This window comes from Eriocheir sinensis, chromosome 4 (genome assembly GCF_024679095.1).
Source record: "Eriocheir sinensis breed Jianghai 21 chromosome 4, ASM2467909v1, whole genome shotgun sequence".
Lineage (NCBI taxonomy): Eukaryota > Metazoa > Arthropoda > Malacostraca > Decapoda > Varunidae > Eriocheir > Eriocheir sinensis.
The window spans coordinates 21859207-21881621 of record NC_066512.1 but is presented as its reverse complement, the minus strand read 5'-3'; the positions used below and the strand labels follow the sequence as shown (position 1 = coordinate 21881621).

The window sequence follows — 22415 nt, the reverse complement described above, 5'->3', positions numbered from 1 at the left end:
CTACTACCACTTCTACTACCACCACCACCACCACTGCTCTTGCCTGAATGAAAAATGAAAGGAAATGAAGGAAAAATGAAAGAAATACCGCGGGAAACAAAAGTGGACGGAACAGACGGCTAGCGCGGGGCGGGTGGGCGGGCGTGGCGGGCGGTGGCACAGTTTGGGATACTCTCCGCACGTATTTCCTCACGAGCAAAGTTGGCCAGTAAAGACAGAGCTCGACGGGGCCAACTCCCTCTCAACATTTTCTCTCACTCTCGCCCTCCTCTACGCGAACACACGCTCCATTCTGCGGTCCTGGGCTGAGACATTTTCCTCTCCTCATGTTCTTTGGTGTGCTGGTGCTCTCTCTCTCTCTCTCTCTCTCTCTCTCTCTCTCTCTCTCTCTCTCTCTCTCTCTCTCTCTCTCTCTCTCTCTCTCTCTCTGCGTCATTTCCCATCCTCATTTCTAATTTTAAGTGTTTGTGCGTCTCTCTCTCTCTCTCTCTCTCTCTCTCTCTCTCTCTCTCTCTCTCTCTCTCTCTCTCTCTCTCTCTCTCTCTCTCTCTCTCTCTCTCTCTCTCTCTCTCTCTCTCTCTCTCTCTCTCTCTCTCTCGTTTGTTTTCCCGTCTCATAACTTTTCTTCTGTCTTCACCTGATTCTAAACCGTCTTCCTCGTCTCGTTCTTCTGATTTTCAACATTTCTTTCCTCTCTCCTCCTTTTTCTTTCTTCTCCGCTTCCTCCTCCTCCTCTTCCTCCTCCGCTCCCTCCGTTCATCTTCCCTAAAAGCTCTTCCTCTTTTCTATTTTTGCTTCTTTTCGCCTTTTTCTTTCTTTTTTACATCCAGTTATTTTCTATCATTTTTTTCCTTATTTTTTTCTTTGATTTTCTTTTTTTTTTATATTTATCCAAAAGCAAGGCAACGTGTGTGGTAGCTTTCAATTATTCACACAGCCGCTGAATCCACACACACACACACACACACACACACACACACACGCACACACACATTTCCTTCTTTTCTTTTCCTCCTTCGTCTTTCCTTTTCTTAGCATTTTTTCCTGTCCTTTTCTCTCCTCTTTACAAATCATCACTTTTCTTCTCTCCTATCTTTCTTTTAATTGTGGTTCTTTTCATTTATTTTCAATCTCATCCAACCCAACCCATCCTATCCCTTCCCTTCATTTCCCTATTATTTCCTTCCTTTCCCTTCTCTTCATTTTGCTTTTCTTTCCTCTCCTCTCCTTTCTTTTCCTTTCCTATCCCTTCCCTTTCTTTTCCTATCATTTCTTTTCCTCTCCGTTCTCTTAGTTTTGCTTTTCTTTCATCTCCTCTCCTTTCCTTTCCTATTCTTCTCTTCCCCGTTCCCTTCCCTCCCTTTCCCTTCCCTACCCTTCCCTTCCCTTCCCTTCCCTCCCTGTCCCCTCTCTCGCACTTTTCCTCTTCCACCACCACCACCACATCCTCTTTTCACTTCAAACACACCACTCCACGCTCCACACATTCACCAGGACTACTTAACAGCACTTCAAGGTTTTCAAGTAACACCGTACGGCCTACCTCACCCTCCTTTTCTCTCGCCTTCCATTAGACTATCACGCCTACTACTACTACTACTACTACTACTATTTTCTTTATCTCTCCCAAACACGAGTGACCCTTCCATCAAGACCACTGCCATTATTATCTCACAAGTTCAAGTTCAAGAAATTATTATCACACCACCAATATTGTTTTCCTGTTTCATAATCTTTGGAAATTTTGAGTTACAATTATTCTAAAATTTACTTGTCCTCCACCTCCTTAATCATCATCATCACCAAGAACACCAACACCATCACAACCACTACCAGGTCATCTTCCTCGTCTTCCACCGCCACCATCATCACCATCAACAACACAACGCCACCACCATCACCACCACCAACACAACACCACCACCATCACAACCACTAACACGTCATCTTCCTCATCTTCCACCACCACCATCACCTCCACCACCACACCACCTCACCTTTTAACCTTTATGAACTCCACAATGAATTATCTACCACAACAGGACGCCCTTTCTTTTCACTACCATCATATCTCTCTCTCTCTCTCTCTCTTTTTCCCGTCCTTTTTTTTCCTATTCTTCCCTTCCCTTTCGTTGTTTTTTCTAATTCCTTCATATTCCTCTTCTTTTCCTCCTTTGTCTTTCCTTGTCTTGTAATTTTTGTCTGTTCTTTCCGTTTACTCTTCTCTCTAAATCTTCACTTTTCTTTCTCTTATCTTTTTTTTTTTTTTTACTTTTTATACCCTCCTAACCCATCCTATCCCTTCCCTTCCTGTTATTTCCTTCCTTTTCCTTCTTTTCATTATGCTTTGATTTCCTTTCCTTTCCTTTCATCTCATTCGCTTTCATTTCTTTTCTTTCCTTTGCCTCTCCTTGCTTTCCTATCCTTTGCCTTAACTCCCCTTTCCTTTCCCTCCTCTTCCCTTCCCTTCCAACCCATCCTATCCATTCCCTTCCATTCGCTTCCCTTCATTTTCTTTTCCTTTCATTTCCTTTAATTCCAATCTCTTTCATTCCTATTCTTTCCTTTGCCTTCTGTTCCTTTCCTTCCCTTTTCTTTCCTCCCCTTCCTTTCCCTTCCCTTCCCTTCCCTCCCTCGCACTTTTCCTCCCCTAGGCGCCGAAGGGGAAGGGGAAGGGCAGGATATACGAGGAGGAAAAAGGAAAGAATGAGAGATGGAGAGGAAGGGCGTAAAATCGAGAGAGAGAGAGAGAGAGAGAGAGAGAGAGAGAGAGAGAGAGAGAGAGAGAGAGAATTTACATCGTCCGTTATGTTGAGGGGGAGGGAGGGAGGAGGGAGGAGGAAAAGTGAAAAATGCAGAATGTGTATAAATTTCTGGAAACTGTGGAGTGAAGTTATGTACTGTTGTTGTTGTTGTTGTTGTTTTTATTGTTGTTGCTGTGGATCTGCTGGAACTGCTAATCTCTCTCTCTCTCTCTCTCTCTCTCTCTCTCTCTCTCTCTCTCTCTCTTGATGATGATCGCTGCAGAACTTAATACAGCAACCAGAGCGAGAGCGAGAGCGAGAGAGAGAGAGAGACCGAGAGAGGGGGAGGGGGGTCGGCAGCTCTCATGAATATCTTAACCATTCCCGGCAACAAACAACCTCCACGCGTTCAAAAAATGTCAAAGAACGAAGCTAACTAAACTACTCTCTCTCTCTCGAAGCACACACACACACACACACACACACACACTAACGCACGCACTTTTAGCAAGATAACAACCTTCACTATTGCACTTTACTTCGGTGTATTGACCCAGTAAAGTTTCAGCACTCAAGCTTCTCTCTCTCTCTCTCTCTCTCTCTCTCTCTCTCTCTCTCTCTCTCTCTCTCACGGCCAGAAGTTTCGTTTCCAGCCCATTGAAACTAATCTAGCTATTCATTTTTCACATTTTTATCACGCTGCATGTTTTTTTTTTTCCTTTTTTTTAGCAGGGTGGGTGTCTATGACGGTATCTTGCTTTTGGTATTGAACTGAAATGCGGATATTCCCTTTTTCTGATGCCGGGTTTTTCTTTATTCTTTTCATTATTTATTTTTGTGGGCGCGTGTTGCAACCGATTTTATTTATGAGTGGCTACTGTGTCTCTCTCTCTGAGGTGCAACGCTACTGATATTTCCATGTTCTCGTATGTGTGTGTGTGTGTGTGTGTGTGTGTGTGTGTGTGTGTGTGTGTGTGTGTGTGTTTCCGTTAAAAAAAGCTAGCACCAACCTCTCTATTTTTCTCTCCATCTTTCTTTTCTTCCTCATTTCTTCCTACCTTTCCTCCACTTTCCTCCCTCCCTATCTCTCTTCACCATCATCCTCTCTTTCCCCCTCCGTCTTCCTTCCTCCCACCTTCCCTCTTCCATATTTCTTCCTCCCTTCCTTCCCTATTCTCCTCTTCCTCCTTCCTTTCTACTTTCCCCTCCCCCACTCCCATCCTGTCCTCTTCTCCCTCCTCCTCATATTCCCCTTCCTTCCCCATCTTCTTCCTCCTCATTCCTTTCTACCTTCCCTCTCCACCCTCCACTCCTTCCCCACTTCCCGCTTCTTCCTTCCTACCTTCCCTCCCCTATTCCCATCCCTTCCCCATCATCCACTTCCTCACTTCTCCCTACTTCCCTTCACCCTTCCATCCCTTCCCCTTCCCCAGTTCCCTCTTCCCCCTTCATTCCTTCCTTCCCCTCCCCTCTTCCCCTCCACCCCATCTCTCACAGAAGCGCTCTTTAATTATCAACAGATTATATTTTTCATTCACAGACGTAATTAAGCGCATTGTTCAGCCTTTCTTTGTGGGGGAAGAAAAAAAAAAAAAAAAAAAAGAAATTGCATTCACCGAGAGGAGGAAAACGAAAATTACATACTGTCATTGGAACTACTCTTTAGGGAGGAGGAGGAGGAGGAGGAGGAGAAGGAGGTGGTTGTGGTGGATGTGGCGGTGGTGGTGGTCGTGGGTGTAGTGGGGGCAGAGGAGGAGGAGGAGGAGGAGGAGGAGGAGGAGGGGAGAGAGAGAGAGGAGGTGGAGGAGGTAGTAGTGGTGGTAGTGGTGGCAAAAGAGGAGGAGGAGGAGGAGGAGGAGGAGGAGGAGGAGGAGGAGGAGGAAAGGAAAAGGAGGAGATGGGGAAAAGGAGCTAAAGTAGGTGAGTATACAAAACTAAGGAAGATTGAAAGCGAGGAGGAGGAGGAGGAGGAGGAGGAGGAGGAGGAGGAGGAGGAGGAGGACGAAGGATGGACAAAGAAGACAGATGAGTTGGTTCACTAAAGGGGAGGAAACCTGGAAACCTGGAGAGGCAGTCAACAGAAAGAAGGTTCACTGCGAGACTGTCTGACCTGTCTAGTGATTTAAAGGTCCGCATTTTTAAACACTTCGGCTCCCAAGTACACATAATAGACAAGGCTTTCGTAGGAGTATTAGGCACTTCCAGGAGCAGTTTAATGACCCTGGTGGTAGTTGGACCCTTCTTCTGTACCATGAACCTAAATAAGCACAAATGAGAACCCGACTGATATCCTTTTTTGACCTTTGGAAATAACTGATGTGAGAGGCGGAAGAGTCTAAGGTCGGGATTATAAGACAGTTTCCCTTCTCACATCACCTATTTCTAAAGGTCAAAGAGGGAGTCAGTCGTGTTCTAATGATTGTTTCTTCAGGTTCACGGTACAGAAGAAGGGTCACACTACCACCAGGGTCAAAAACTACTCATGGAAATGCCCACAACTCCTACGAAAGCAGCGTTGCCAAAGTATCGTACACAGCGCATTGCATTTTCGTAGTTTCTGCCCAATAAATATACCAGAAAAAACGAAAACGATCAATATTTAACAGTTTTAACGATAACTTTAAATTGATATCGTTATTTGTGTGGTTACGACCGTCTTGGAGCCTAAAAATGATAAATGTAGTGTTCAGAGTACGACAATTTGGCAACGCTGTACGAAAGCCTTGTCAAATATGTGTTGTTGGACGAGAAAATGTCTTATAATACGAGCTTAAGAATATCAGCCTCACTCCGCTCGTCAAGCCCTTAGTGACTTGCAAAACAGCTTAAAGCACGTCCAGTCTATTCCTAATGCAACAAAGTAACGCTCAATGTAATTCTTAAAGGAGTTGATGGTTATCGCACACTAACTACTCTTGCAGGAAGCTTTCTCCAGTGACGGATTACTCGCTTTGAGAAAAAAAACAAACAAACAAAAAACAAAAACAAAAACACTTCCGTCTATATTACACCACCTCGTTAGAATCAGTAGACCGTTATTTTTAGTTTTTTGGTCAGCGTGGAGCCCCGAAACGTCGAGTGATGGAGGAGGAGGAGGAGGAGGAAATAAACCAAGGGTGTGAATGAAAGTCAAGGAGAGGGAGAAGAGGGGGGGAAGAAGGGAGACAAGCGTAACTCCGGAGAAAACACACACACACACACACACACACACACACACACACACACACACACAATCGTTCTGCAGCAATGGGAGAAATTTCTGGCCGGGGACAAAAATGCCTTAAGAATTTTCCCCGCCCTTCCCTCCGTCAGCAGAATTTACCGCACAATCTATTATCATCCTAAGTCGAGAGAGAGAGAGCGAGAGAGAGAGAGAGAATGGGGGGGGTAAAGGGCAAGAGAGGAGGGTAAAGTCGCGGAGAGAAGACAGATATGGAGGGATGGAGGAGTGGAGGAAAAAAAAAAAGACTGAAATGTAGTGGTGAGGAGGAGGGAGTCGTAAGGGGGAAGGGAGGAAGGAGGGGAGGGGGGGGAAGGGAGGAGGAGGGAGTCATAAGGGGAAGGGAGGGAGGAGGGAGTCGTAAGGGGGAAGAGGGAGGAAGGAGGGAGTCGTAAGGGGGAAGGGAGGAAGGAGGGAGTCGTAAGGGGGAAGGGAGGAAGGAGGGAGTCGTAAGGGGGAAGGGAGGAAGGAGGGAGTCGTAAGGTGAGGGAGGGGGAAGGGAGTCGTAAGGGGGAAGGGAGGAAGGAGGGAGTCGTAAATGGGAAGGGAGGAAGGAGGGAGTCGTAAGAGGGAAGGGAGGAAGGAGGGAGTCGTACGGGGGGAAGGGAGGAAGAAGGGAGTCGTAAGGTGAGGGAGGGGGAAGATAGTCGTAAGGGGGAGGGAGGGAAGGGAGGGATATCAAAGATTATAATGAAGGGGCAGAGACCAGAGAGGAAGGCGAAATGGAAAGGGATGCGTGGGTGGAGGGAGGAAAGGAAGAGTGATTATAAGGGGTAAGGAAAGAAGGGGGGAAGGGAGGAAGGGAGGGTAGTAATAGTCGTGGTAAGGGAGGGATGTAACTGACCGCTCCCAGTGACCTCTTCCTTCTCTCCCTCTCTCCCTCTTTCCTCTCCTCCTTTTCTCCTTCATTATCTCCTTTCCGTTTCACTTTCCTTCTTTTCCTTGTTTTCTCCCTCCTCCCCTTTCTCTTTTTCTCTCAAACTTCCCTAACTCCCTTCTTTCATCCTTTATCTCCCTTTCTGTTTCCTCCATTCCCTCTTTCCCTTCTTTTCCTTCCTCTTCATCTACTTATATTTTCCTCATTTCTTCGCTCCTCTTAATATCTCTTTCCTTCTGTCTCTCTGTTTTCCGATTTCCTCTTTCTCTCCCTCTTGTCATCGTTTCCTCTCTTCGTCCGTCCCTTCTTTTCCTTCCTCCTCACCTCATTTTTCCCTCATTTCTTAGCCCCTCTTCATTCCTTTCCCCTCTGTCTTTCTCTCCTTTTCTTTCCTTTTTCCTCTCTCTCCTTCTCTTCTTCGTTTCCTTGCTCCTCGTCACACCTCTTTCCCTCCGTCTCTTTCTCTCCTTTTCTTTCCTTTTTCCTCTCTCTCCTCGTCTTCGTTTCCTTATTCCTCGTCATACTTCTTTCCCTCTGTCTCTTTCTCTCCTTTTCCTTCCTCTTTCCTCTCTCTCTCTTCCTCTCATCTTCGTTTCCTTGCTCCTTCCCTCCCTCCCTCCGCCCCCTTCCTTCCCTTTCCTCGGCCCAGTGATGAGGTCGGCGGAACTCCACAGTCCCATATAAACGCCTTAACCGATGTGCCAAGTAAAGTTGAATTAAAGCCACCTTCATCGCGATCCTGAAATTATATAGACATGACCTTTGAACCTCTCCCTCTCTGTCCCACCGCCAACCCCCAAAACCCTCTACCCTCTACCACCCTCCTCCTCCTCCCCACCCCTCGTTTTCTTCCTCCTTTCTCTAGTTCCCCCCTTCATCTTCTTTCTCTCTGTTTTTTTGCTTCATTCCCTTTTTCTTCATTCTTTTCCTTTTTCTGTTCGATACCTTCCTTCTTCCTTTCCTTTCCTCGACGTTCCCTCTTTCCTTCTTTGCTTTCTTCACTCCTTTTCATTTTCTGTCCGATTTCTTCCCTTTTCCTTTCCTTCCCTCGACTTTCCCTCTTCCCTTCTTCGCTTTCTACTCTCTTCCTTCTCCTTGCACTGTCCCACCTCAGTTCACCCTTTTCAATCTTACTATCCCTGCCTGCCCTTCCTTCACCCTTCTTTCAACCTCCGAACTTTTCACTCCTCCTCCTCTCCCCACTCTAAATCACTCCCCCCCAACACATCTTCCACTGACCCTTTCAGCTCTGCACCAACTCTACGTTTGTTCCCTAATACCGGATCAGTTCTCAGCCTTCCTTCCCCCTACACTCAAGACTCTTACCCCAGTTTCTCTCGACCCAGCCAACAAACTATCCCTCAGGTCCTCGGTGCAGCCTCGGCCCTTGCCTTCTGCTGCGTCGCCAATTTGTCCGGGATTGTGACACGGAAATAAAGCAAAGATGATTTATGCCCGAGAGAGTGAGTAAATAGTTAAGAATGCTCGTGTTGAATATTCACTTTGGCCCCCCTAAAATAACGGTGCGGATGAAAGAATAAAAATAAGTAAATAAAATGTAGAGAAATTCCCGCATACAGAAAATCGTCCGGAAAAGAAGATACCCCCCGCCCCCACGTCCCTTCGAGAAATGAAAATCAAGTTAGACAATTAAGAAAATTAAAAGAACACAATTACAACTCTGAAAAAAGTCAAATAGTATCAAATAAAAACGAAACGAGGACACGAGAGAATGGGGGATGACGAAGAGGGGGAGAAGGAAAAAGGAAGAGGAGGAGGAGGAGGATACTAACAACAAAGGAGAATCTAATATCTTAATGTAAATATGAGGCCGTGCGAGCAAAAACGTACAAAGCGCCATTTTTTTAAATGCGGGAAATCGCGTTTAAAGTTTTGCAATGTTTAAATTATCATAACTTCATTGGTTTTTAAGGTGGACACTTCAATCAAAGACCAAAATGAAGGTTAAGGTATGTAGAATATTGGCATGTACTCAGTTATAAAAAAAAATATATATAGGTCCGAAAAAGTAGGTTTTTCAAAAACATCCATGATGTGCAATATTAATTAACTTTTTAATATGTCATACACAGTTCATGATATTCATAATAATCCGGAACATGAAGGAAGTTACAAAACGTAAAATATACTAATAAACAATAAATGCTAAGAGTTTGCACTACGCGCTAGACGGAAAAGCTTGCACGTTTGCAGTGATGCTATTGGCGCTCTGTACATTTTCGCTCGCGACTGCTTTCTTATCTCACTTTCAACTGCGTAGGTGATAATGTAGGGTTATTTTGAAGGACTCCCAGGCCTATTTCCACTGCAGTTTTGTACAAACCGACATTCCTCGCTTATAAAGGAAGGGTCAAAATAGTGTTATACCACAAAATCGCATTTTTGGCCAGATGGCGCTTTGTACGTTTTCGCTCGCACGGCCTCATATGCTGAAGTTGGTGATGGATTTGTGAGGTAGGTGGTGGTGGTGGTGTGGTGTTGATGGTGGTGGTAATGTGTGTTTATGTGGATGGTGGTGGTAGTGGTGATATTATGGTTCGGAGTGTGGTGATGGGGTTGTGTGTGTGGTGGTGTTGGTGGTGGTGGTGTTGGAGGTGGTGGAGTTATGAGGTTGTTGTTGTTGGTGGTGGTGGTGTTGGTGGTGGCGGTAGTGAGGTTAGTGGTGCTGGTGGTGTAAGGTTGCTAATTATGTTGTTGTTGTTGTTGTTGTTGGTCGTGGTGGAGGGTGATAGTAGTGGTGGTGGAGGGGGGGGGGGTTGGCAACACTGACGGAGGAGGAAATGCGGAAACGAGGAGAAAATATGAAAAATACGCCCAAAATAAGATACGGATGTAAGACTCGACCAGACGGGGCGATTCTTTCTCTCGCAGGAGGAGGAGGAGGAGGAGGAGGAGGAGGAGGAGGGGGAGGAGGAGGGCGTGCATATATGGTTGGAGGAGAAGAAGGAAGGAGCAGATAAGAAGAATAAATAATAAGATGATGATGACAATGAAGATGACGAAGAAGCAGCAAAAAATGTGGCTAATAATAATATAATAAAAGTAATAAACAACAACAACAATAATAATAATAATAATAATAATAATAATAATAATAATAATAATAATAAGAAAACGAAAAAGAAAAGAAGAAGAGGAGGAATAAGAAAACGAAGAGGAGAAACAAGAAGAAAAGGAAGAGAAGGAAGAAATCGGCGGAGGGGGAAGAGGAGTCGAAATTGGAGGAAGAGAAAGCGGAATTGGAGGAGGAGAAGAAGAAGGCGGAAAATGAAGAGGAGGAAGAAGGGAGAAAGAGGGAGAAGGAGAACAAGAAGTGGCATAATAAAGAGAGGAGGAGGAGGAAGGGAGAGAAAAGAAGAAAAAGAACTGGCATAATAAGAGGAGGAGGAGAAGGAGGAGGAAGGGAGAGAGAAGGAGAACAAGAACCGGCATAACAAAGAGGAGAAGGAGGAGCAAAGGAGTGAGAAGCAGAACAAGAACTGGCATAACAAAGAGGAGGAGGAGGAGGAGGAGGAGGACCAAAGGAGAGAGAAGCAGAACAAGAACGGGCCTAATAAAGAGAGGAGGAGGAGGAAGGGAGAAGGAGAGAAAAGAATAACAAGAACTGGCATAATAAAGAGGCAGGAGAGGAGGAAAGAAAGGCCGCGCTGAAGGATTGGATTATAATATTTTTCTCGTCCGCTCCTCAACGTCAACATTTTTGCCATGCTGCGTAAAAGTCACCGTCCAGCCATCACAACGCAGACGGTTTTTTTTTTTTTTACGCTATCTTTTACGCTATTCTTTCCCTCGTCTACTTCAGCGCTGCGTAAATTTAACCAACAGATTTCGACTTTGATATGCATGAGAGGAGGCTTCTTCTTTTATGTAGTTTTTTATTTTTTATTTTTTTTATATATATTCACCTCATTATCCATTCTTCTCATGATATTTTTTTTGCCTTCGTGTGTGTAAGGAAAGAAAGAAAAGCTCGTCTCATTATCTCATCACACGGTTCTCTTAGTTAATCAATATTCACAAAAACCTTCGGAAAAAATGACTTCGAGAAAATATCCGTACCACTTAATTTGCTGCGTTGTTCTTGTCGAGTTATAAAATGGAGCTTATTGTGTGTGTGTGTGTGTGTGTGTGTGTGTGTGTGTGTGTGTGTGTGTGTGTGTGTGTGTGTGTGTGTGTGTGTGTGTGTGTGTGTGGGTGTAGGAAATTAGTGATGGGAAAAGTGAGAGGGAGAGAGACAACAAATAAGAGGGGAAAGGGAAAGGAAAAGGGGAGGAAAAGAGAGATGGGAAGGTGGACGATATAAGGTGGAAAGGGGAAGGAGGGAGAAAAAGGGAGATGGGAGGGGCGATATAGAAGAGGGAAAGGGGAAAGGAAGAAGGGAGGAAAAGGGAGATGGAAGGGAAGTGTGGACGATATAGAAGAGGGAAAAGGGAAAAGGAAGAAGGGAGGAAAAGGAAAAGGGAGAGGGAAGGATGGACAATATAGAAGAGGGAAAAGGGAAAGGAAGAAGGAAAGAAAAGGGAGAGGGGAGAGTGGACAATATATAAGAAGGGAAGGGAAAAGGAAGAAGGGAGGAAAAGGGAGAGGAGGAGGACGCTATATAAGACTTAGGGGGAAAGAGAAAGGAAGAAGGGAGGAAAAGGTAGAGAGGAAGAAAGGAAAGGGAAAAGAAGGGAAAAAAAGCGAGGGGAGTAGATGATATATAAAGGGAAAGGGAAAAGAACAAAAGAGAGAAGGGGAAGCAAACAAAGGGAAGGGGAAGTGTGTGTGTGTGTGTGTGTGTGTGTGTGTGTGTGTGTGTGTGTGTGTGTGTGTGTGTGTGTGTGTGTGTGTGTGTGTGTGTGTGTGTGTGTGTGTGTGTGTGTGTGTGTGTGTGTGTGTAGAAAATTAAAGAACGAAAAACGAGAGGGAAAGAAAATGATTTAAAGGAGGGAAAAAGCAGGGAAGAAGGGAGAGGAGGGAGTGGAGTGGAACGGAGGAATGAGGAAGGGAAGGGAGGGAGAAAAAAGGGGGGAGGGGGAGGGGAGGGGCGGTCAACTTCCGGCTGACCTCTAATATCCTGACCCCAACAAGGAGAGGAAAAAAAAGAAGAAAATTGTTGCAGTTTATAAGGAATGGAGGGAAGGAGGAGAGAGCGAGATAGAGAGAGAGAGAGAGAGAGAGAGAGAGAGAGAGAGAGAGAGAGAGAGAGAGAGAAGGGTGATGCCAGGCGCCAAAACCACAATATCCTGCGAAGGAAACTGGAAGAGAAGAGGAGGAAGAGGAGGAGGAGGAGGAGGAGGAGGAGGAGGAGGGTAGTTTGGGGTAGAAATAAGGGGGAGTAGGAGGAAGGGAGTAACGAGGATCACACAGTCTCTTCAATATCTGGAGGAGGAGGAGGAGGAGGAGGAGGAGGAGGAGGAGATCTCGGATATGGCCTTCCTGTCTCTCCTCCTGTTTGTTCCTCATCGAAGCTGCTCTCTCTCTCTCTCTCTCTCTCTCTCTCTCTCTCTCTCTCTCCTACGTAAGCAGTTGTTAAGAGCACATAAATCCGAAAAAGAGAGAAGTATCACACACACACACACACACACACACACACACACACACACACACACCATCCCCCCCAGACACACCACAGCAACCCCTCTACCCCATTCCCCAACACTCACCTTGATGATGTTGTGCCCCTCCCTGCGCGGGTCGGGCACCACCGTCACCCTGAAGAAGGGGGACACGCCGTAGTCAGCATGCAGGCGCTTCAACACCATGTCGAACTCCCAGCGGCGACGGTCCCACGTCTCGCGCATCAACGTCCACCCGTCTGAGGAAGAGGAGAGGACATGGTAAGGATGGGAAGACGTGGGCGTGAGGAATACACAAGGAAACACGAGGATACGAGGATAAGAGAATAAGAGGATACTACGAGAGGTCAGACAGAAGATGGCGTGGTTAATACAGCAAACAGAAAACAAAAATGAGACAGCTGTTTTATAGTTGATGTTTCAGAAAAGAGGAATGAAATATATTCTTTTAATTTTAATCAGACAACAGACGGCGTAGTTGATAGCACAGAAAACAAAAAATGAGAAAGGTGTTTTATAGGTGATGTTTCAGAAGAGGGGAATGAAATATATATTCTTTTAATTCGTACAAGAAGGGAAGAAAAGTTTGTTCTGGGCTTCAGGTTACAGAAAACGTGGTAGAAATGCGAATCAGTTGGATTTATCTTGGATGGGGGGGAAGGGAGGGAGGAGGACTTGAGGAACGAGACATTGGGGTATAGGAAGAGGGAACGAAGAGGTATAATTTCAAAAAGAGGAGGAGACTTTGAGAGGAAGATAAGGATTGCAGTAAAGAGACCAGAATGAAAAGAGAGGAGTTTTGTTTGAGGATACTGAAGAAAGGAGAAGTCGAAAGAATGAGGTGAACTGAAAAAGGGAAAAGGAGTCTGGTGGAAAACTTTAGAAAAAAGGATTAAAAAGAGAAGTGACGAGTTTGGAATAGGAAAAACAAACAAACAAACACAGGAAGAAATAACAAAAAGACAGACACGGGAAAGTGAAAAAAAGATGGATTGGAAGACTAAGAAGAGAAAGAAATGTGGGAAAAGAAGACAACAGAAAAGGGAAGTAGTGAGTTTGGAATAGTATAAAAAAAAAAAACAAAAAAAACAGGAAGAAACAACAAAAAGACAGACATGGGAAAGTGAAAAAAAGGAGATGGATTGAAAGGATAAATAAGTAGAGAAAGAAAGCAGAGGAAAAGAAGACAACAGAAAAGAGAAGTAGTAAGTTTGGAAATAAAAAAAAATCACACGGAAAAAAAAAAGAAACTGAGATATGAGAAAATTTGAAAAGAGTAATTAAGAAGAGAAAGAAGGCAGGCGAAAAGAAGACAACAGAAAAGAGAAGTAGAAAGTTTGAAGTATTAAAAAAAAAAAGGAAAAAAAAATCACACGAAACATGAAAAAATGAGAAATGAAAAAAAAAATTAAGAAGCGAAAGAAGGTAGAGAAAGAGAATACAACAGAAAAGAGAAGCATTAACTCTGAAACAATAAAAAAAAAATCGCATGAAAAAAATTTGCAAGAAAACTGAGATACGAGAAAACGAAAAAATCACTAGAAAAAAAAAAAAAAAAAAAAAAATCGCATGAAAAAAAATAACAAGAAAACTGAGATACGAGAAAACGAAAAAAAGCGCTGAACTAAAAAAATAAATAAATAAATAAATAAATAAATAAATAAAAAGCGAAAACTCCCCCCCAGCCGAAAACTATACAACAGAAGCGTACACAAGACGGTCACAAATTCAGCTAAAAACACTGTCCAGAGATACATCGTTGAGAGGAGTGCTACACGGCCTGACCCGCAATGGCACAGAACGGAGAGGAAGGAGGGGAAGACAACGACGGGAGAAGGGGAGGAGAGGGCTACGGAGGAAGGGGAAGGAGGAGTAGGAGAAGGGCGTCGGTAGGGTAAGAGAATGGGATAATTTGGGAGATAGAGAGAAACGCAAGTAGAGAATGGACAATTAGGGAAGGAGAGGAGGGAAGTAAGAAGGGTGGAGGGAGAAGGGAGAGAATGGGAAGGCGTAAACAGAGGGGGAAATAGATGGGACGAGGAGGTGGAGGAAAATGATGGGAAGAGATAGAGGAAGGAGAGGGAAGGGAAGGAGGAAAATAGATAAAAAGAAGAGGAGAAAGAGAAGAGAAAAGAGGAAGGAGTAAACAGAGAGGAAAATTGATGGGGAGGAGAGGTGGAGGAAGATGATGGGAAGAGAAGAAAGAGGGGAGAGAAGGGAAGGAGGAAAACAGATAAAAAGAAGAGGAGGAAGAGAAGAGAGAAGGGGAGGGAGTAAACAGAGGGGAAAATAGATGGGGCGAAGAGGTGGAGGAAGATGATGGGAAAGGAAAGAGAAAGGAGAGGAGGGACTTAGGAGAATAGATAATAGGAAGAGAAGGAAGGGTAGGAAAGGATTAGTGAAAAGATGGGAAAAGGAAAAGAAAAGAGTAAGTATAAGGAAAAAGGTGGAAGATGATGGGAAGAGAAAGAGTGAAGAGAAAGAAGGGAAAGAGGAAAATAAATAATGAAAAGAGGAGGAAAGGATTAGTGAAAAGATAGGAAAACGAAAAGTGGATAGCAGATATAAAGAAAAGATGGAAGATGATGGGAAAATAACGAGGGAGGAGAGAGGAGGAAATGAGGAAAATACCTAATAAAAAGAGGAGGAAGAAGAGAAAAGGATTAATGAAAAGATGGGAAAAGAAAGAGGAAAGTAGGTATAAAGAAAAGGTGGAAGATGATGATAGGAAAAGTAGAAGGGGAAGAGCAGAGGATAGGGGAGACAAGATGGATGACAATAAATAAGAAAAGGTGGAGGAAGATAAAAGGAAATACGCGAGAAGAGAAGAAGAGAAGGAAATTAAGTGGAAAGAAGAGTTGGAGGAATATGATGAAGAGGAGGAAGAAGACGAAGGGAGGAGGATAATAAATTGGAGGATGAGGAGGAGCAGCAAGATGGAAAGAGAAGAAGGGTAGGGAGAGGGGAAAAGGAAGGGGAGGAGGAAGAGGGAAGGGAGAAGAAAATACAATTAGAGAGGAGGAAAATTAACGGGAGGAGGAGGAGGACGAACAGAATGGAAAGAGAAAGATGGAGGAGATAAGGGAAGGAGAGGGAAAAGGGAGGAAAGAAGGAGGAGGGAAGGAAGAGGAGAGAGCAAACTGGGAAGATGAGGTGCAGGAACAAATTGGAAGAAGGATAGAGATGATGAAGGAAGGGAGAGGGGAAAGAGGGAAGGAGGAAGAGGGAAGGGGAGAGAGGGGAAAAGGGAATGAGGAAGAGGGAAGTGGAGAGAGGGGAAAAGGGAGGGAGGAAAAGGGAAAAGACAAGAGAGAAGACTGAGGAAGGAGGAAAACAAATAGAAGGAACATGAAGGAAAGAAAGAGAACGATGGAGATTGGGGAAGGGAGAGGAGAAAAAGAGAAGGAGAAAGAAGAAAGGGGAGAGAGGGAAAAGGGAGGGAAGGAAAAGAAGAAGGGGAGAGGAGAGAGCAGGTGAGAGGGGGTGGGGGGGTGGGAACAAGTTTGACACAAGATTAAAAACTTTGATAGTCGTGTAAGTGGCGGCGGCGGCTGAAGAAAAAGTTGCACAATTTATCAGTATCCCCTCGAAACACCTCCACTGATTGGCACTCTACTAACAGGCTGCATAATTATAACACCTGCTGCCACTACACTTTACCTGCAGGGAGAAAAAGGTAAATATTGGAGAAAGTGAAAGTACGAAATGATTTGAGGAAGGTGAGATGATTTGTTACAGAAGAAGAGAGACGATAAAGTTAGAAGGGAAGAGAATGTTTTTTTAGGAAATTAGAAGGAAAAGGAGACGCGTTAGAATTTAGAGGAAAAGGATGATGACGTTGATGTTTTGATAAATGGGGAAGAGATAAAAAGATAATATAAATAATAAACTAAGTAAAATAAATGAATGATAAATGGATGATTAGGGAAACAAAAGGGAAATAAAGATAACATAAAACCTGCTGAACAAATAAAGTAGATAAATAAATGATAAATGAATGAATAGAGAAATGAAAATAAAGATAGAAGGAAGAAAAGAGAATAGAGAAAGAGTAAATATTAGTACACACACACACACACACACACACACACACACACACACACACACACACACACACACACACACACTAGAGAACATTTACCCCCCCCCAAAAAAAAAAAAATAAATAAATAAGATAAAAACTATCCCCTCATTCTCCCCATTCCCTTTCCTCCCCTTACTCCCCTCCTCTCCCCACTTCTTTACTTCCTTTCTGAACCCACAATACAATCTTCCTTACTCCCCAACCCTTCTTTATCTCCCTCTTACCTTCCATCTCCCCTTTACCTCCCTCCTTTCCCTTATCTTCCCCTCCACCCCTTCCTATCCTCTCTCTCTCGTACGCCCCTTTTCCTTCCATCCCTCCTTATCCCTTCTCTTATCCTACCGTTTCTCCCTTCCTCCCCCTTGCTCCCCCATTTCCCTCCATTCCTATACCTGTCCCTTTTCCTGTCTTCACGTTTCTCCCTTCACCCCTCCTCACTACTTCTTTCCTCCCCGCCTCCACCTCTCTCTCTCTCTCCTGCTCCCCTGTTTCTTCCCTCTCCCCCTTCAATACACACTTTGGCGGCCGGTACCTGTAAACACCTTGAATTACGGGGTCAGACTCACACGTTCGAGACCCCACAAAAATATGCTTCCACACCTGATGCCTGCCTGAAAATACTGACCATAGACCAACCGGGAAACATGCGCGGCTTCACCGTCTTGTGGGGCTGTGGTGTCAATGTGTGGAGGAGGAGGAGGAGGAGGAGGAGGAGGAGAAGGAGGAAAGCGACCGAATAAAAGCAAGAAGATGAGTATAAGGATGGTAATGATGATGATGATGAGTAGGAAAAGATGGAGAAGGAGGAGAGTAAAGGAGGAAAGCGATGGAGTAAAAGCAATAGGATGAAGATGATGATGAGGAGAAGGAGGAAAAAGTGGAAAAGGAAGAAAAAGAGGAGTGTGAAGGAGGAGGGAGGTAATCTTGTGGTATATGATGATGAGGAGGAGAAGGAGGAAAAGGTAAAGGAAAATGAAGAAAAAGAGGAGTGGGAAGCAAGAGAGAGGTATTGTTGTGGTAAGTTCTGGGAGTCATGTGTGGGAGAGTCTGGGAAGCGGAGGGAGAGTGGGAGGAAGGGGAGAATAGCAATATTGATGTATGGGGAGGATATGACACCCATTTCCCTCTACTTTCCTTCCTTCCTTTTCCTTTCATCTCCCTCCCTCCCCTCCTCCATGTGTGTGGGAGGGTGGGCGGGGGGGCGGGTGTGTGTGGGGGGCAGCATTGTCAAATTATCGTACTCATCGCATTGCATTGTCGTAGTTTCTGAGCGATAACTCAAGCAAAAAAACACAAAAACCATCAATAAATAACAGTTTTAACGCTAACTTTAATATTCCATCGTTGTTTGTGTGGTTGCGGCAGTCTACGAGCCTAAAACTGATAAATGCAATGTTCAGAGTACGACAGTTTGGCAACGCTGGGGGGGGGGGGGGGGGAGGGGGCTTATATACGCAGGCCCGATGAGGCAAAGAAGAGCAGGCCGTGAATTGAATCTGCGCGGGAAACGAAACAGGAAGGAAATAAAATAAAAACAATCATAGTCAGGCACAAGAAATTCCTCATGGCGACTGTGACTGTGTGACTGTGTGTGTGTGTGTGTGTGTGTGTGTGTGTGTGTTTATCGGTTAGAATCTCCCTACAGTGTCCCCTTCCGTCTCTAATAATTAATATGAACAGATTTATACAACGATTTATTTACACACACAAAAAAAAGGAAATCACAGCAAGGAGGTAAACAAACAACTAACTAACTAACTAAATACATAATAAATACCAAAATAAATACATACAAGTAAATACCAAATGAGCAAAGAATATACCTGGTCATATGTCTACTCTCTTCGTCTACCTTCACTCCCTAACATAAACTAACACCTTAACCTACCATTCCATACACACATTTACCACAAACCCAAAGAAACCCACACAAAGGGGAGAAAAAAACGGAAAACTATGCCAACCAACCAACCCAATATGTCTTCTAGGAACACAACAGCCCCCCTCACAACACTATACAGCAGACCCCACCACGCACCACCGGCCCTTCACAAGTCCACAATAGCCGCCGCAGCGTGACAATAAGGCGCCCGGACCGACAATAGCCACAAGGTCCATCACCAACAATAGCCGTCCAATAGTCTGTCACAGCAGCGATCCATCACTTCGGATATATAGTAGTTGTTACCCTTAAGGCCTCATCACCTCACACTAAGGGCCATGGGATACATTCTCGAACATTACGAAACATTACATTACATTACTCTATTTAGGAGCAGTAAGTAGCGGGCTTTTTTTTTTCATTATTGTTTTCTTTCTTTTTTTTTTTTTTACGCCCTTGTACTGTCTCCTCTGCTGTAAAAAAAAAGTCTCAAGTAGAAGTTATGGGGATTTTAATGGGTGGTTTCATGACCCTGGCGGTAGATGAGGAAGGTTTCTGTGCCATGAACGGGAAAAAGACTTATGGGAACTTGTCTTATCTTCTCCATGACCTTAAAAAATAGTAGTAACATGACCTCGAAGCGTTTGAGAATACGAGGTCAAATTCTGAAACTTTTCGGGGCCCAAGCACATACATATTTGACAAGGCCTTCGTAGGAGTTTTTTGGGCATTTCCAGGGGTAGTTTAATGACCCTAGTGGTGGTAGTGTGACCCTTCTTCTGTAGCATTAACCTAACACACACAAATGGGGTAGTTTTATGACCCTAGTGGTGGTAGTGTGACCCTTCTTCTGTAGCATTAACCTAAAACACACACAATTGGGGTAGTTTAATGACCCTGGTGGTGGTACTGTGACCCTTCTTCTGTAGCATTAACCTAACACACACAATTGGGGTAGTTTAATGACCCTGGTGGTGATAGTGTGACCCTTCTTCTGTAGCATTAACCTAACACACACAAATGGGGTAGTTTTATGACCCTAGTGGTGGTAGTGTGACCCTTCTTCTGTAGCATTAACCTAAAACACACACAAATGGGGAAGTTTTATGACCCTGGTGGTGATAGTGTGACCCTTCTTCTGTAGCATTAACCTAAAACACACAAATGGGATAGTTTTATGACCCTGGTGGTGGTAGTGTGACCCTTCTTCTGTAGCATTAACCTAAAACACACAAATGGGATAGTTTTATGACCCTGGTGGTGGTAGTGTGACCCTTCTCTGTAGCATTAACCTAAAACACACACAAACAAACAAACACACAGACACACACTTCACACACCCCTCACACAAGCCCACAAACAAACATACCACAACACAACACAACAACCGAACCCATCACACCTTCCCTGCCCATACCATTCGTCCTTCAGAATAGCAATAACGATAGGGATAGGATCATAGGAATTTGCTCAGCGTCCACGAGTTATAGATCTTGTTTGGTATCACGTATTTATGGGAACTTACTCTAAGCCGGGGACTCATGAATCTACTACTACACGATGAGGGAGAGAGAGGTGTGAGAGAGGGTGAGAGGGGACTGGTAGGGGAGAGAAAGGGAAGTAGGGAAGAAGGGAGAGGGGAAAGTGGAAAAGGATATGAACAAGGTGGAAAGGAGGAAGATGGTGAGAGAGAGAGAGAGAGAGAGAGAGAGAGAGAGAGAGAGAGAGAGAGAGAGAGAGAGAGAGAGAGAGAGAGAGAGAGAGAGAGAGAGAGAGAGAGAGAGAGAGAGAGAGAGAGAGAGAGAGAGAGAGAGAGAGAGAGTGTGTGGGAGGGTATGGTAGTTAGCCAAATGAATCAATGGGCGTGTGTTGACATTCCACTAGCCGTGACTGCATGGGCTATCACACACACACACACACACACACACGCACACACACGAGAAGGAATAATTTATCAGCCTTTTTCTCACTCTACCGGTCCCCCTACCATTTCTCTCTCTCTCTCTCTTTTTGTAGGTCATCATAGACAGGTAATTGATTATATATAGTCGTTTTAATGATGTGTGTGTGTGTGTGTGTGTGTGTGTGTGAGAGAGAGAGAGAGAGAGAGAGAGAGAGAGAGAGAGAGAGAGAGAGAGAGAGAGAGAGAGAGAGAGAGAGAGAGAGAGAGAGAGAGAGAGAGAGAGAGAGAGAGAGAGAGACATAAGCAGTGAACATGAACATAAACACAAACAAACAAACAAACATACAAACAGGAAAGAGGGTCGACAAAATATATAGGAGTAGGGAGGAGGGCGCTTAATGAAAGGAGAGGAAAAAAAAATAATTAAAAACGCAACAACTCACTGACGACAAAAAATAATAGAATGAAAGCAAGCGGCCATAATTTAAATGAAGAAAAAAATATGAGTTCAACCATTTATCACTTTTTTTTTTTACTCTCTCTCTCTCTCGAATTTCACTAATTTATTGTTTTCTCTCCAAATGTCCCCCTTTGTGTAATCTCCTCCTCCTTCTCCTTCTTCTCCTCCTCCTCCTCCTCCTCCTCCTCCTCTTCCTCCTCCTCCTCTTTATTGCCTCTCTTCATCACGACTCCCTCTTCCATTCCACCCTACATCTGTCTCTTTAACAGGCTATTACACTTCTCTCTCTCTCTCACTGACACCCACACACAAGCCTATCGTTATTCCCTTCACCCTTTTCTCTCCCTTCTGTCTCCCTTTACCTCCCTATTTACCTGCCTATCGACCTACTTACCCATTTACCTACCTACGTCCTTCCCTCCCTCCCTTATTTCCTTCCCTACCTGTCTACCTCTTCTTACCTCAAACAATCAAGATGGAGGGAAAGGTAAGGGAGGGTAAGGTGAGGGAGGGAGGGAGAGGTAGGTAAATGTATTGGATTCCTGTTATATTTACCTAAGAGAAGAGGAGGAGGAGGAGGAGGAGGAGGAGGAGGAAGAAATGGAGAAGATGAAGGAGATGAAAAGATAAACACTCAGCCTCTTCTCGTTCTCTTTCTCTCATTTATCATCTTTGTACACACTCTCTTATCCTCTTTCCTCACTCTCCTTCCTTCTCCTTCTTCCTTCTTCTTAAACTTCTCTCTCCGCCCATCACCACTTATCCGTTCCTCTCTCTCTTTTTTTTTTTTTTTACTTATTCTCCATGTCAAGTTCTTTTATTTTCACCTCTACGTGTTTTCTCCTTCGTCCAATTCCTTCCTTTCTCTTTTTTTTTACCCGTTTTCCATCGTCTTCTATATTTACTCCCTCTACCTTTCCTCTTCTTCCTCCTCCTCCTCCTCCTCCTCCTCTACACTTTTTCCTTTCAGACCCTTTTTTTTTTCTTCCTCATACTATCCTCCTTATACTATCACGTCTACTATTTCTTTTATACCTCCTCCTCCTCCTCCTCATCTTCCTTTTCCTTCTTCTCCTCCTCCTCCTCCTCCTCACCTTACACACTCTAGCGACTCTCAACAGATGCAATCGATCAAAACAACATCAGAAGAAACAGAAGGCTCCTCCATCCCTCCTTCCCTCCTTCTCTCCCTCCCTCACCTTCACCGTCTGACCCCTCCATCCTGTCTCCAGTTACGATTCAATGGGAGGGATGAAGGAGGGAGGGGAGAGAGAGGGAGAGCAGAGAAGGAGGAGGAGGAAATTTTATGACTGAAGTATGAGAGAAGAAAACTACTTTGGAAGAGGAAGAAGAAGAAGATGAAATATACAAAATTGCGAAGTGCTGCTGCTGGTGGGACGGTCTCACTTTTTTTTTTTTTGGCTGTAACATTTTAAAGGCGAGGTGTGTGGGGGGGGGATACCTGGAGGACAAGGGGTAAGAGGAGGAGATAGAGGAAGAGGAAGAGGAGGAGGAGGAGAAGATATATTAATCGTTGTAGTATTTTTGCGCCTAAGACAACTACTACCACCGCCACTACCACTATACCTACTGCTACTACTACTACTACTGCTACTACTACCACTACCCCCCCCCTCCCCCCCTACTTCTTTAAGGTAAGAGG

General features: G+C 44.4%; 1 protein-coding gene across 2 annotated transcripts in view; it reads right to left on the bottom strand.

The window, feature by feature from the left end:
• The window catches only part of LOC127009855 (endothelin-converting enzyme-like 1), a 132150-nt gene that overhangs the window by 23380 nt on the left and 86355 nt on the right, over positions 1-22415 (bottom strand). For both annotated transcript variants that reach the window (XM_050883269.1, XM_050883277.1), the window contains exon 3: positions 12511-12662. In XM_050883269.1, the coding sequence (XP_050739226.1) occupies positions 12511-12662 (152 nt within the window). The remainder of the gene's footprint in view (positions 1-12510; positions 12663-22415) is intronic.